Source organism: Colobus angolensis, unplaced genomic scaffold (assembly GCF_000951035.1).
Source record: "Colobus angolensis palliatus isolate OR3802 unplaced genomic scaffold, Cang.pa_1.0 Scaffold62, whole genome shotgun sequence".
NCBI lineage: Eukaryota > Metazoa > Chordata > Mammalia > Primates > Cercopithecidae > Colobus > Colobus angolensis.
The window spans coordinates 54,610-68,238 of record NW_012119821.1 but is presented as its reverse complement, the minus strand read 5'-3'; the positions used below and the strand labels follow the sequence as shown (position 1 = coordinate 68,238).

At 41.4% G+C, this 13,629-nt stretch overlaps 2 protein-coding genes and 1 pseudogene across 5 annotated transcripts in view; 1 reads left to right on the top strand and 2 right to left on the bottom strand.

Moving 5' to 3' along the window:
- Window positions 1–13,505, top strand: part of REEP5 (receptor accessory protein 5) — a 46,423-nt gene extending 32,918 nt beyond the window's left edge. The window contains exons 4-5 of the mRNA XM_011963632.1: window positions 2,630–2,798; window positions 11,124–13,505. Coding sequence (XP_011819022.1) covers window positions 2,630–2,798; window positions 11,124–11,173 — 219 coding nt within the window. The 3' untranslated portion in view covers window positions 11,174–13,505. The remainder of the gene's footprint in view (window positions 1–2,629; window positions 2,799–11,123) is intronic.
- Window positions 1–13,629, bottom strand: part of SRP19 (signal recognition particle 19kDa) — a 30,707-nt gene that overhangs the window by 3,142 nt on the left and 13,936 nt on the right. The gene's annotated exons all lie outside the window — the stretch shown is intronic.
- Window positions 3,719–9,627, bottom strand: LOC105527411 (annotated as a pseudogene).

Sequence of the window (13,629 nt, the reverse complement as noted above, 5' to 3'; positions counted from 1 at the left end):
GTCTCAAAACTCCTGGGCTCAAGTGATCCTCCAACCTCAGTCTCCCAAAATGCTGGGATTACAGGTGTGAGCCTGGCTAGTGTATCAATTTCTGATGGAAATGTTAAAATCTATGATTGCAGATTGTGTCCATTTGTCTATATAATTCTGACTTACATTTACATATTTTAAAGCCATATTTGAAAGCTATCTATAGCTATATATAAAATATATAATTATGAAAAATATTATATTACAAACATACAAAGCTATATATAATTTACATATTTCAAAGGTATATACAAGTTCAGGAATTTTAATATTCTTGCTGAATTGCTTTCCTTCATTATCATTCTATTTACTTATTTTATCTTAAGCAATTTGTATGTATTAATATTACTAATGAGCTATTCTGGGAGTTGGTGTTTGTCTGATATATCTTTCCCATAACTTTATTTTCAGTGTTCCTGTTTGGTTTTGTTGTAGGTATGTTTCTTAAGCATACAGCTCTAGTTCTGGGGTTTTATAAAAAATTTAGTCCTGTAGTCTCTGGGTTTTGTTTTGTTTTTGAGATGAGCTCTTGCTGTGTTGCCCAGGATGATCTCTGCATTAGTCTGCTCTCATGCTGCTAATAAAGACATACCCGAGAATGGGCAATTTATGAAGGAAAGAGGTTTAACTGACTCACAGTTCCACATGGCTGTGGAGGCCTCGCAATCATGGTGGAAGATGATGGAAAAGCAAAGGGATGTCTTACATGGCAGTGGCAGGCAAGAGAGAATGAGAGCCAAGTGAAAGGGGAAACTCCTTGTAAAACTATCAGATCTCGTGAGACTGACTCACTACCACGAGAACGGCATGGCAGGAACCCCCATGATTCAGTTCTCTCTCACCTCGTCCTGTCCACAACACGGGAATATGGGAGCTACAGTACAGGATGAGATTGGGGTGGAGACACAACCAAACCCTGTCAGTCTCCAACTCCTCGGCTCAAACAATCCTTGCACCTTGGTCTCCCAAGTCACTGGAAGTACAGGTGCATGCCACCATGCCCAGCAAGTCTCTGTCTTAAAAACACTTGTGCATCTGTAACAAATTTTAATTCACAAAGGTTATATTTCAAGAGTTACTTTTTACTGTAGTTGAGATAAGGGGAGCCTGGGCAACACTGTGAGACTTGGTCTCTACAAAAAAAAAAGTTATAAAAATTTAGCCAGGCCTGGTGGTTCATGCCTGCAGTTAGTCCTAGCTACTTGGGAGGCTGAGGTGGGAAAACTGTTTGAACTCAGGAGTTCAAGGCTGCAGTAAGCCATGTTCATGCCACTGCACTCCAGCCTGGGTGACAGAGCAAGACTCTCAAAAATAATAATCTGGAGATATTAAATTGTTGAGAACTTGGGTTTTGTTTTTTATTTTGAGTGTAGTACAAGTTCAGAGTGTAGTACAAGTTCAAAGTGTAGTATAAATTTCTCAGAGCCAACATGGTGCTGTTGGAGTGAGCTATTTGTGCATTTTAAACTAAAACTCTGTCGTTACTGTTAACCTTTTATCAGCTTTGTATCTCTAAAACACTTGAAAGACTATCTTAGAAAGGCATCATAGCTTGTTGATTATCAGAGTACATCCCTTGGTTTGGAATCATAAGGACTAAGCCTTTTAATTTAAAGCATGATAAATTAAGATGTTTTTACTTTAAGGAGAAGATGTAAAAAATACTGATCTGGAATCTCTCTGTAAGTGACTTCTGTTTTTTTTTGTAGAGTCACCTAGGCTGTGTGAAATAAAATGTGGTTACAATCTTTTAAACTAAAATAACTCAGCATGTTGTTTATTAAACTTTCCAGGGAAATGGGCAGATTACTCTGAATATTTCCTTTCCTTCTTTTTTTTTTTCTTCCTTTTTATCTTAAAAAGGAGTAAATTGCATGGATGACTTGAAGTGGCAAGCTGGTATTATTTGAATAAACAGTAGAAAATTTTTGGACACAAATAGTGTAAAAATCCTTATTTAAGTAATTAGGGCAGAAATTTGTCAATTTAAAAAAAAACTCAATGGCAAAGTAGAGCTGTAAAGAAGGAGTTAGGAATAATAACTACATTTAAGATGAAAGATGAAGAACAGCTGTAAAGATTTCTTGAAGGCTAAAGATCTACCCAAAAACTGAGGTTCCACCAAAGGAAGAATTCAAGAATGGACAAGGTATTTTTTCTATAATAGGATGAACAAATTTGATAAATTTACCAAGGTAAGCCTACCAAGCACAAGCCTCCTAGATATTAGGCTTATCTGGATAGGGCTTTATGCATGCAGATAAGCACTGTATTTTCTTAAATTGATTTCTAAGAGTTATGATTAATAAAAGCCTCTTACAACTATATACTAAGAAGTGGTCCAAGTTAGGAAGATAGTTAAGCTCCTGGACGTGGTGTGTTTTACCCTTTGTTTTTTAGTCTCAGCTTTTCCTTACCAGCTCATTACTCATCATGTTTTTTTCATCTAAAGAAAGCCCACTTTTAACCTGCAGAAAACACTGGTAATGCCTTTGGAGAAAATACCAGAGGCATTTCCCATCCCCATAGTGAAAGACTGTGTGTTCTCAGCATGTGCCCCTCCACCCTCCTGTTACCCATGCTGGCTCTTATTCTGCAGTGTGGCTTCCTGTTGTGGTGCATGGCCCCGAGCCCTTCTAATGGGGCTGAACTGCTCTACAAGCGCATCATCCGTCCTTTCTTCCTGAAGCACGAGTCCCAGATGGACAGTGTGGTCAAGGACCTTAAAGACAAGGCCAAAGAGACTGCAGATGCCATCACTAAAGAAGGTAAGACTCAGGAACAACATGGTCCCACATGTGAGAGGAGATGTGACACACTGGGCTCAAATAACAGGCTTCCTGGCCTTCTTGTCTTATCAGCACCCCTCAGCCAAATGCCACCGTTACTCTGGGATTTCTTTACAAAGTCTGCCTATTGAGAACACTTACAGTTCTCAACTTTTCCCAAGACTCTTCCTCCATGCCACATTTAATGTAGCATTGAGTCAGAACATTAGGGAAAATGACTTTCCATGGTAGGCAGTGATTTTAGAGAATCACCTAAATTGATATGTAAGTACATCTCTTCTAATTGTTTATTTAATTTTTTTGCATTATACTTTTTAATTACATAGGTAGTTTTAAATAAATGGAGAAAGCACCTTTCAAAAGCTATACTAGCAGGAAACAATTCCATCAAGCATTTACACAGTCAATTTCTATAATTTTACAAAAAATTCTTGATCTTTACTTGAACTGTACATGAGGGGAAAAGATCCCTCTCAGGTAGGTGTTCTCTCCACTTGCAGAAGCCAACTAAACAACCTAAAACTAGAGGCAAGCCTGGGATGCCAAAAAGGGGGAGGAGAAATGATAAACAGCCATTCATGAATTCCATGTCTACTCTGAAACACTTCTCTAATCACCCTCACAGAATAAATATTTAGGGCAAACTACCACTCTTCAGAAAATGTACAACCTCAAAAGCTGTAGTTCTGAATTATAGTAACATATCGAATACCTTGGACTGCTGCATGCCAAAAGACAATACTTGGGGTTCTCTATGACATTTGAACAGATAAACATGTTAAGGAAATTCTCTAGGACTGTAGATTCTCTAGCCTTTGGAATGAAGCACATGCAGGCTTCTCCGCTGTCCTTCAGGCAGTGTAATAGTCAGGAAAAGGGCAACAGTATTAGATCACCCCTTAGACACTAACCAGCTGAGGAAAGAGTTCATTGGCCAGTCTCCTCCTTAGAATGGTTTGCACCAAGTGGAGAGGCCATGTTTCCGAAGGGGAAAGGGGAGCCCTCACACCCACAGTCACTGTAAACATCCAGTAGACAGGAAGAAGGCTTTGGGCAGTGGCTGGATGAAAGTAGACTGGAGATACCCTGGTCGAATACCCTGTGGAATGAAGTCATCTTCCAGAGTCTTCCTTCACCGATACCACGAATTCCGGCTGATCTTTCTCTGAGAGGCTGAGAGGTGCTTCCTTGATTTTCACTACCACATTAGCTTGACTCTCTGTCTCAGACTACGGGCTTGCCATATATGTAGTCAAAATTAATTAGTTCATTAATAGCTTCAAGCTTGGCTGATAATGTCCCCACTGACAGAGAAAGGGAGGCTGGTTAGGAATTGGGTCCTTCTGAGTAGACCCCTGGGAGCTGCTCCAGGCTGGCAGACTCTGGGGAAGGACATTTGAAGAACACTACTGGGTGTAAGTTGTCCAGAATGCCCAACAGGATATCATACTGGGAAGGCAGTTGATGTTTACTTCCAACCCCACCACAACTAACTTCTACCCTCATCTGCCTAGTTAGGGATGTCAAGCATCAAATAGATGGAATTAACTTGGCTTTCGCCTCCTCTTCAGTAACCAAGGCCTCCATCCCCAAGTGCTGCCTTCACTCTCAACTATGAGTCCATGCATTTTCTCATGTAAAAGCTGATTGTCTAGCAAAAGTTTTTGGTTCTGTTCTAAATCTACCACTTGCTGTTTCAGGTCACTCATTTGAGCTTGCCTTCTGTCTCTGGCAGTTTGAGCTGCTAACCCTGTTTTATCAGTGTCCTCCTCAGCACCTTCTCCTTGGGGTTCCCCACCCCCACACAGCACTCAGCATCTCCTGGCTGGCTCCTCTCTGGGCCGGCACCATGAGCAGCAGGGCCTAGCTGGCCAGGGCTGTAGCAGCAGGGTAACCAGACAGAAGCAGTACTTTGGAGGCCCTGACGGCCAGCCTAATTCAGTTCAGGTTGATCGGTTCAGTATGCTGTTCAATTTTTGTTATGGGTACAAAAGAATGTCCACTCTCAGCTCTGATTAATTCACTCCCAATAAATATTTATTTATTGGGGTGTTTAATATGTGCCAAGCATGTTTATGACACTGGCAGTGAACCAGCAAACCAGAGACCATACTCCTTGAATTAATGAAGTTTATAGTCTAGTTGAGAGACAGGCAGTAAAATTGAAAATTAGATGGTATATTTAGCAGATAATATAGGGAAAAAATAAGCAGAAAGATGGGGGGGCCAAGGACTGGAGGGATGCTTATGATTTTAAATAGAGACATTTAGGAAACCTATACAAGAAGGCTCTACTGAATCAGACTCAATAGCAGTAAAGGAATCAGGAACAGTGACTCAGCCTGTAATCCCAACACTTTGGGAGGCCAAGGTAGGAGGATCACTTGAGGCCAGGAGTTTGAGACCAGCTTGTTTGTGACGGGGTCTCCTGTGGAGACCTGCTCTCTACAAAAGTTAAAATTAGCCGGACATTGTGACGCAAGCCTGTAGTCCCAGCTACTCAGGAGGCTGAAGTAGGAGGATCACCTGGGCCCACGTCAAGGCTGCAAGTGAGCTGTGCCACTCTAGCCTGGGTAACAAAGCAAAACCCTGTCCCCCTAAAAAAAAAAAAAAGAGAGAGAGAGAGAAAAAAAAAATGGTAAAGGAAAGAACCATGGGGAATCATACTCCAGAATGAGCTGCATATGCAGAAGTCCTGAGGTGGGAGCAGCGGAAGAAGTGATCTGGAGAGGTGCAGGAGGAGATGAGGTGGGAGAGGCTGCGGGGGACAGGCCACTGGAAAGGTTTTGGCTTCTGCTCTGTGTGAGATGTGGAGGTATTGCGGAATTTTAACCAGAGGAGCAAAATGATCTGTCCTGTGTTTTAACAAGATGCCTGTGGCCACTGTATTAGGAACAGACTGAAGGGGGGTAAGGGAGGAAAGTGGGAGAATAGTTAAAAGGTTTTTGCAGTGAACTGACTGAAGATGACGATGGTGGCTTGGTTCTTTGTGTAGCAGTAGGAGGTAAGAAGTATCAGATTCTTGATATATTTCAAAGGTAGAAGTAATGGGATTTGCTTATGGATTGGGCATGGGTCAGAAGGGTTAAGGACAAGGACAAGCTTTTTAGCCTGAAAAATGGAAGGATAAAATTGCCACTGAGCTGGAGATGACTGGGTAGGTTTTGTTGGGGTGGGAGGTTGTGGCGGGTTGGGGGGATATGGGATTCAGTCCTGGACATTTGTTTGAGGTGTCTGTTCGATACCTACAAGGATCAAATAGCTAGTTGGATACAGGTGTCAAGAGTTGAAGAAACAGGTCTGGACTGGAGATATAAATTTGGGGGCCACAAGCTTATACATATTAAACATGAGACTGGATGAGATCATGAAGGTAGTGTAGTTAGGAAAGAGGAGGTCCAAAGACTTAACGCTGGGGAGTCTAAGGTTTAGAGACTGGAGAGATGAGAAGCAACCAGCAAAGCAGACTGATGAGGAGTGGCCAGTTGAGGTAGCAAGAAAACCACGAGCGTGTGGTATCTTTGGGTCCAAGAACAGAAAGTGTTTCAAAGAGAAGTGATCTATCATATTACATGCTGTCGACAGGTCAAGTAAGATAAGGACTGAGAAATGAGCAGATTTAGCAATAAGGAAGGTACTAGTGATTTTGATAACACAGATTTTGTGGAGTGGTATCAAACTCCTCATTGCAATGGATTTGAGAGAATGAGAGAAAAGGGATGAGAGAATATAGATCTTTCTTTTGAGAAATTTCCTGCAAAGGGGAGAAGAATGGGACTATAACTGGAAGAAGGAATTAGGGTCCTGAAATTTATTTAGAAGTTTTTTTCTTAAGGTAGGAGAAACAAAGCCTGTTTGAAAATTAATGGGAATAATTCAACAGAGCAAAAAATGATGACAGGAGTGAGAGGGTGAATTGCTGGAGCTCTGTCCTTGACCAGGGAAGGATCCAGTATACAGTAGAGGGACTGGTCAGAAGAGCTGGAAGTTTATGATAACAGCAGGGAAATCGGGGTTTATGGTATGCTGTGAGCACATGGGACTATGGGAGCCTACAGAAGTGACTAACTGTTTCAAATATCTCAGTAAGGTAGGAAGAAAGAAGGCCAATTGAGAGAGGATAGGGAAAGAGACAATGGAAAGAGAATGTATGAAATAGTTGGGAAGGAGAGGGACTGCTCAACTTTTTCTGTAAAGGGCCAGATAACAAATGTTTTTTTTTTTGAGACGGAGTCTCGCTCTGTCGCCCAGGCTGGTGTACAGTGGCCGGATCTCAGCTCACTGCAAGCTCTGCCTCCCGGGTTTATGCCATTCTCCTGCCTCAGCCTCCCAAGTAGCTGGGACTACAGACGCCCGCCACCTCACCCGGCTAGTTCTTTGTATTTTTTAGTAGGACGGGGTTTCACCGGATAACAAATGTTTTCATGGCTATCAGGTCTCTGTTGCAGCTACTCTCCTCTGCCATTGTAGTGTGAAAGCAGCCATGGACACTACATAAGTGAGTGTGGCTGCAGTGTGCTGGCCCCTCTAGGACAGTCGGAGAGTAAATGGACTGGAACAATGTCCTGTGACTGCCAGGCAGTGTTAAAGGCATGCTTGAGATTTGTGTTCATGAATTTATAGTGAAACCAGTTCTTGTTTATGTTGTTCTCCAGCCATACTCAGCTACATGGGTACAGCTGCAGAGTAGGTGGAGAGCTGTGTCAAGGCTGTGATTTCCAGCAACTGTGAAGTGAGAGTGGGACTGTGGAGTGGTTAATGCTTGACAATGGAATTTAACCTGAGTAAGGTGGGAAGTGGTGGTGGAAGAACTCTGAATCAGGATAATAGCAGGAATACTCCATCATCATTTACAATGAGCAAAAAAAGGGGGGTGGGAGCGCACTACAAAGATGATGGTGGGTGAGTGGGATGCTGAATACAAGATTATGGAAGGACTGCAGTATTGGTACTAACAGGTATCCTGGGAGTCAGTGCCACGTGTAGGGTGGAATATAAGGGTTATTGGAGGGGAGGAACTAAGAGGTCAGGATATTAGAAGATCACGTATGTCTACATGGATATTAAAATCATCAATAATTAACACAGGAGTAGTAGGTCAGGTGCAGTGGTCACACCTGTAATCCCAGCACTTTGAGAGGCCAAGGTGGGTGGATTGCTTGAGCTCAGGAGTTTGAGACCAGCCTGAGCAACAAGGTGAAACCCAATCTCTACAAAAAAAAAAAAAAAACAAACCCCACAAAAATTAGCCAGATGTGGTGATGTGTACCAGTGTCCCAGCTACTTTGAGAGGCTGAGGTGGGAGGATCACCTGAGCCTGGGAGGTCGAGGCTGCAGTGAGCTGAGATGGCATCACCGCACTCCAGCCTGGGTGACAGAGTGAGACCCTGTCTCTAAATAAATAAATAAATAAATAAATAATAGGAGTAGTGTTAGAAAGGAACATTAAGTTAGGAGCTACAATCTTCAAGAAATAAGACAGAGTAGCCCAAGAGTCAGGGATGACAGGGAAAAGGCAGGCTACTTGATAATATGATCTGACAATGAGATTCTGAAAGTGGTAATGAAGAACAAAAACAATACCCGCCAGATCCATTTGTACTAGGGTCATGGGAGGAAAGAGACACCCACCACTTGAGAAAGCAATGTCCTCAGGGCACACTAAGAGCAAGAAGGTAAAGGGAACATTCGGAGCAATGAGTGAGGATATAGATTTTGCCGATGATGGGTTTTGAGTTCCAGAGGGACTCAAGGGTTTTAGAAATTGGAGAAAGGTTTTTGTTTTTTTTTTAGAGCTCTGTGGTAGTTAGACATGGGAGTTGAGAGGTAGACTGACCATGGGGAAGTAAAATCCCAAGAGAGTTCTGCAGCAGCACTGATGCCCCAGAGGTGGCATGTTCCCCATTTCTCCCTCACATGCCTCTCTTCTCTGGACTCCTATTTTTGGGTATACAAATCCAGTCTACTTCAGTATGTTTTAGGTATTTTCTAACTTGTAGCCTTAACAACTTCCCACTTTAGGATTGCCAGCTTTCTTTTTTTTGGAACAGTCTCACTCAGTTGCCCAGGCTGGAGTGCAGTGGCATGATCTCGGCTCACTGCAGCCTCCACCTTCCAGGTTCAAGGGATTCTCCTGCCTCAGCCTCCCGAGTAGCAGCAATTACAGGCGTGGGCCACCACACCCAGCTGATATTTGTATTTTCAGTAGAGACACGGTTACGCCATGTTGGCCGGGCTGGTTTCAAACTCCTGGCCTTAAGTGATCCACCCACCTCAACCTCTCAAAGTGCTGGGATTACAGGCGTGAGCCACCAAGCCCGGCCAGGATTGCCAGCTTCTTTTTAAGAGCTTTCTTTTCTTCTCCCTTCCCTTAGCCTAATCAGCAACCTGTGGTGATGTCATTTCTGTCTACTTCACCCACATTTCTTAGCCTCTTGGTTCTCTTGATAATACTTAAAATCCAATCTTACTTTGGTATGATACATTCCTAAATAGGGGCATGAGAATTAAAATAAGTTAGGAGGAATTTACATGCTGATACATTTTAGACTTTTCTCAAAGCTTTTGGATTAACTAGGAATTTTTTTACAAAGGGTTAGTTAAGGGAAGGACTAGTTTCTCCTTTGCTGTGAACTTGGTTCGGTAATTTTAATTGAGCAAAGGGAGAGCAGCTGTCAGGCAGCTGGTGGACAAGAAGCGACTCCTTGGCTCTCATCACTAAGACTCTGGGCTCCATGAAGAACAGCTGCAGATTGTAAAATCTCACAGGGGGCCCTGGAGGCTTCCAGACAACCCCTTTCCCCTCCATCTCACACACTGCACTGGTTCTTATAGCACATTTCCAGCCACTTGGTAATTAGAAAGTGGAAGGCTTGGTCTCCTGCAGACGTAAGAAAATATTTTTCTTTTTTTTCTCTAGAGATGGGCTCTCACTGTGTTTTGGCCAGGGTGATCTCAAACTCCTGGCTTCAAGGAATATTCCTACCTCAGCCTCTCAAAGTTCTAGGATTATAGATGTGAGCCACCACATCTGGACAGAATATTTTCTTGATGAATGTAGTGTCTTGTCACCAACTCAAAGACTTAGAGCAAACTCTTCTCATAGGAGAGAATGGTGGCACAGTAAGAGTATAAATACAGATTTTGGCCGGGCACGGTGGCTCAAGCCTGTAATGCCAGCACTTTGGGAGGCCGAGACGGGCGGATCACGAGGTCAGGAGATCGAGACCATCCTGGCGAACACGGTGAAACCCCGTCTCTACTAAAAAATACAAAAAACTAGCTGGGCGACGTGGCGGGCGCCTGTAGTCCCAGCTACTCGGGAGGCTGAGGCAGGAGAATGGCGGGAACCTGGGAGGCGGAGCTTGCAGTGAGCTGAGATCTGGCCACTGCACTCCAGCCCGGGCGGCAGAGCGAGACTCCGCCTCAAAAATAAATAAATAAATAAATAAATAAATAATAAATACAGATTTTAAAAACAATTTAGTATAACAACAATTTATATAGCATTTGTGTTGCATTAGGTATTTTAACTAGAGATGGGCTTTTAAATTTTTTTTAAAACAGAGGTGAGGGGTGGGGGTCTCACCATTCATATTGGCCAGGCTGGTCTCAAATTCCTGGCCTCAAGTGATCTTCCCACTTCAGCCTTCCAAAGTGCTGGGATTACAGGCATGAGTCATTCTGCCTGGCTGAGATTTAAAGTATACGGAAACACATAGGTTACATGGAAATACTACGTATGCCATTCTATTTCAGGCCTTGAGCACTCACAGATGTTGGTATCTGTAGGGTTCCTAGAACTAATCTCTCCCCCCGTCCCTCCCCTCCCAAACACATGTATCAAGGGATGACTCTATTTCTAGTGCTAGGAATGAGGACTTCTGTGATTTGTCACCATGGGATAAATATGATGACCTAGTTGTCATCAGATTGATAATATTTTATTGATAAGTGAAATCTTACAGGCAAGCACACAGATACAAACTAGAATCTGAATACTACTCTTAAGGAATTTCTGCTTCTTTTAATGCTTAAAGGAGAACAGAGGGCAGACAGTTTAGGTGACACTGTCAAACAAGGGGCTAGGCTAGATGACCTTCAAGTATTTTGCTCAAGTATTTAGGATTTGTGCTCTAAGAGGTACCCTCTCCATTTCCTGGAAACCCTCTTAGCCCAGACCACAAACCCCAACATGATCGCACCTGAACATGAGTCATCCAAATTTTGTTATCTAGCAGCTACATTAGGCACAAAGCTTGCATTTCAAAGAGCTTTGATATGTATTTCTTTCCCTCCTAACAGCCAAGAAAGCCACCGTGAATTTACTGGGTGAAGAAAAGAAGAGCACCTAAACCAGACTGGATGGAAACTTCCTGCCCTCTCTGTACCTTCCTACTAGAGCTTGATGTTATATTAGGGACCGTGGTATAATTATTTTAATAATGTTGCCTTGAAAACATTTTTGATCAAGATTGGAATGTGTAGTAAGTTTCTTTGCTTACTTTTACTGTCTATATACATAGGGAGCATTTTAAACTTAATGCAGTGGGCAGTGTCCAAGTTTTTGGAAAATGTATTTTGCCTCTGGGTAGGAAAAGATGTATGTTACTATCCTGCAGGAAATATAAACTTAAAATAAAATTATATACCCCACAGGCTGTGTACTTTACTGGGCTCTCCCTGCATGCATTTTCTCTGTAGTTACACTTAGGATAATCTTTATGGTTCTACTTCATGTAACGTACAATTTTATATAATCCTGAAATGTTTTTAATGTATTTGTGCAATGTACATATGGAAATGTTACTGTCTGACTACAACATGCATCATGCTCATGGGGAGGGAGGAGGGGAAGGTTGTATGTGCCATTTATAACTTCTGTACAGTAAGACCACCTGCCAAAAGCTGGAGCAACCATTGTGCTGGTGTGGTCTACTAAATAATACTTTAGGAAATATGTGATTAATATGCAAATGAACAAAGTGAGAAATAAAATCGAATGGAGATTGGCCTGGTTGTTTCCTTAGTATATGGCATATGAATACGAGGATAGCTTTGTAAAGCAGTTAGTCACTCTAGTGGTAAATCGGGAAATTTACACACACACATCAGTAACCTATAACTCTCAATTCCCTGAAGAACTAGTAATACTGTCTTATCTACTTATAAAGTTTACATATTTGTCTATTGTCAAGATGCTACAATGGAAACCATTTCTGGTTTTATCTTCAAAGCGGAGAAACATGTTGATTTAGTCTTCTTTCCCAATCTTCTTTTTTAAACAAGTTTAAGGAACTTCTGAAGATTTGTCCACCTCTGATTACATGTATGTTCTTGTTTATATCATTAGCAACAACATGCTAATGACGACATCTAGCTCTTAGAGTAATTCTGGGAGAATGGAAGGAAGTATAACCCATAATCTGCTTGGCAATAGTTAAGTCAATCTATACTCAGTTTTTCTCTGGCCTTTAAGGTCAAACACAAGAGGCTCCCCTAGTTTACAAGTCAGAGTCACTTGTAGTCCATTTAAATGCCTTCATCCGTATTCTTTGTGTTGATAAACTGCACATGACTACATAGTAAGTACAGAACAATAAAGTTGAAATGGATGTCTCCATTGATCTGCCAAATCGTTAGAGCAATTTGTCTGGACTAGAAAATCTGAGTTTTAAACCATACTGTTAAGAGTCCTTTTGAATTAAACTAGACTAAAACAAGTGTATAACTAAACTAACAAGATTAAATATCCAGCCAGTACAGTATTTTTTAAGGCAAAGAAAGATGATTAGCTCACCTTGAGATAACAGTCAGGTAAGATCATAATGATATCTCATGATGTAAAAAATATTAAAGATACCAATACTAAGGGACAGTATCACTCTAATATAATATGGATCAGAGCATTTATTTTGGGGAGGCAAACTGGTGATTACTGGCATTTTATTAAACTTAAAACTTTGTAGAAAGCAAACAAAATTGTTCTTGGGAGAAAAATCACTTTTAGATTAAAAAACATTTTTTTACGTACCTAGGAGTATTTAAATCCTTTTCCCATAAATAAAAGTGCAATTTTCTTGGTGGCAGAATGAAAATTAGCAACTTCTAGCATATAGACTATATAATCAGATTGACAGCATATAGAATATCTTATCAGACAAGACGAGGGAGTATAAAAGTTACTATTGCTCATAATGACTTACAGGCTAAAATTAATTTAAAAGTACTATATTCTGAATGCAATTTTTTTGTTCCCTTGAGACCAGAATTTAACTGTTCTTGGCAGTCTAAGTGTAAATGTTAACAGCAGGAGGAGTTATGAACTGAGCAGTTCTGTCACATGATTTCCCAAATGAAACACTGCCTTGGCTAGAGTTTGCAAAAACTAATTGAGCCTGTGTCTGGCTAGAAAACAAGAGTTTATTTGAATGTGACTAGTGTTTCAAAGGTATGTAGTTACAGAATTCCTACCAAACAGCTTAAATTCTTTAAGAAAGAATTCCTGCAGCAGTTATTCCCTTACCGGAAGGCTTCAATCATTTGGATTAACAACTGCTAATCTGGGGAAGAGTCTTCTACCACAGCTGAGGAAAATGTGCACACCTTTCACCCTGTTATCACCCACCCTTAAGATGTGATACACTGAATGGAAATAGATACAAATAAAATTCACTTCTCATTTAACTGTTATATTTCATTTTATTTTGTGGGGCTTTCTTCCTAACCCAGAATTATTTAAGCAAAGTTTTAAAATACAGATAAATGAGCCTTAAACACTGTTCTTTATTAACTCTATTCCTCACATGGC